The sequence below is a fragment of the Lotus japonicus genome, chromosome 1 (assembly GCF_012489685.1).
Source record: "Lotus japonicus ecotype B-129 chromosome 1, LjGifu_v1.2".
In the NCBI taxonomy this organism is placed as follows: domain Eukaryota; kingdom Viridiplantae; phylum Streptophyta; class Magnoliopsida; order Fabales; family Fabaceae; genus Lotus; species Lotus japonicus.
The window spans coordinates 49,664,300-49,666,074 of NC_080041.1; the positions used below are offsets into that span (position 1 = coordinate 49,664,300).

At 39.7% G+C, this 1,775-nt stretch overlaps 1 protein-coding gene across 1 annotated transcript; it reads left to right on the top strand.

The window, feature by feature from the left end:
* Nucleotides 1–426: 426 nt before the first annotated feature.
* On the top strand, nucleotides 427–1,275 carry LOC130737587 (uncharacterized). Its single transcript, XM_057589403.1, has one exon. The coding sequence runs from the start codon at nucleotides 427–429 to the stop codon at nucleotides 1,273–1,275; it is 849 nt and encodes a 282-aa protein (XP_057445386.1).
* The last annotated feature ends 500 nt before the right edge of the window (nucleotides 1,276–1,775 follow it).

The following is a 1,775-nucleotide window of genomic DNA, read 5'->3' on the forward strand; positions in this document are numbered from 1 at the left end:
ATTTGAATTAAGTGGGCAAGATACTATGTTTTCTTTAAGTTTTAAAGACATTGGATTCACTGCATAACTATTTGTCAAAGTGAACTAGTTCAAAGACTAATTAACTGTCACAAGAGCATTTAAGTTTATTTATGAGTTCATCTCAAAGTTTATGTGCTATGTATCTGTTACAAGAGCATTATGTTAATGTTTTAAGTGATTATGTAATGCCTCATGAGTGTTAAAAATTTTATCACTCTGATATTTGCAATACATATGCCGTTTAGATTTGGGGTGTTACATTAGTGGTATCAGAGCAATGGTTGGTCAGTGACCAAGTTTTTAGTATAATATATATTCTAATACTTACTGATACTCGATATGTTTAAGTAGCACTATCGAGCTGTTGTTTGATAAGAGTTGTTGGCTGTTTGGAGATTTAGGAAAATGGTTGCCGGAAGGAATGATGAAGCTATCGCTGAGGCATTGGCAATGTTGGCTGGCGCCATTGGGCAAGGTCAGCAAGCGAACCTTGGGAACCATAATCAGGATGAATTCCGTGCTTTGGGAAAGTTTCAGAGGAACAATCTGCCAACCTTTGAAGGAGCATACGACCCTGACAAAGCACAGGCAGGGCTGAAAGCAATTGAGAAGATCTTTCGAGTCATGAATTGTACTGACGCGCAGAAGGTGCAGTTTGGCACCCATATGCTTGAGAAAGAAGCTGAAGATTGGTGGGACAACACTGTTCAGAGGTTTGAAGGTAATGGGATGGAGATTACTTGGGATCTTTTCAAGGGTGCATTTCTGGAGAAGTACTATCCAGAAGATGTGCGTGGAAAGAAGGAAATTGAGTTTCTTGAACTGAAGCAGGGTAATGGAACCGTGGCGGAGTATGCTACAAAGTTTGAGGAGTTGATTAAGTTTTGTCCCCACTACAATACTGTCGAAGCTGAGAGATCTAAGTGTAACAAGTTTGTGAATGGTTTGAGACCTGAGATCAAGAAGGCTGTGGGATATCAACAGATTATCCGATTTTCTGACCTGGTTAACAGGAGTAGGATATATGATGAGGATAGCAGGGAAAGTGCTGGTCACTACAAGTCTTTGAAAGAGAAGAAAGAAAAGGGGCAATTCAGAGGGAAACCGTATGGGAATCCTGCTGATAAGGGTAAACAAGAAGCTGGTCATGACAAGAAGCCGAGTGGGGGAGGAGCTCCTAATCCGGTTAGGTGCTACAAGTGTGGTGTTGAAGGACATCGTTCTCCTAAATGTCCCAATTCAGAAGCAACATGATTTAAGTGTGGCAAGCTGGGCCACAAATCCTTTGAGTGCCTAGAAGGTAAAACTGTGGCATGCTACAGATGTGGAGAGCAAGGTCACATCAGTACTAATTGTGACAAACCCAAGAAGGATCCTGCAAAGGGGAAGGTGTTTGCTTTATCTGGTGCTAAGACTACTGCTGAGGATAGACTAATTCGAAGTACGTGCTTTATTAATGGTACATCTTTGATTGCCATTATTATTATGGGTGTGATGCATTCTTTATTTCATTGGAGCTTGAGAGTCAGATGAGGGAGTCCTACCCCGAATTGTTCGTTTAAGGAAATTTTCGAGGGCGAAAATTCTTAAGTGGGGGAGAGTTGTAACACCCCGTTTTTAATTAAAATAATGTTGGTATTTTATTTTAATTAAGATTATATTGCATGGTGGTTTAATAGGTGATATAATAATACTTTAATGAAATAAAATATTTTTTTTGTGATGATGGGTGTGTTTTATGAAATGGAAGAGAG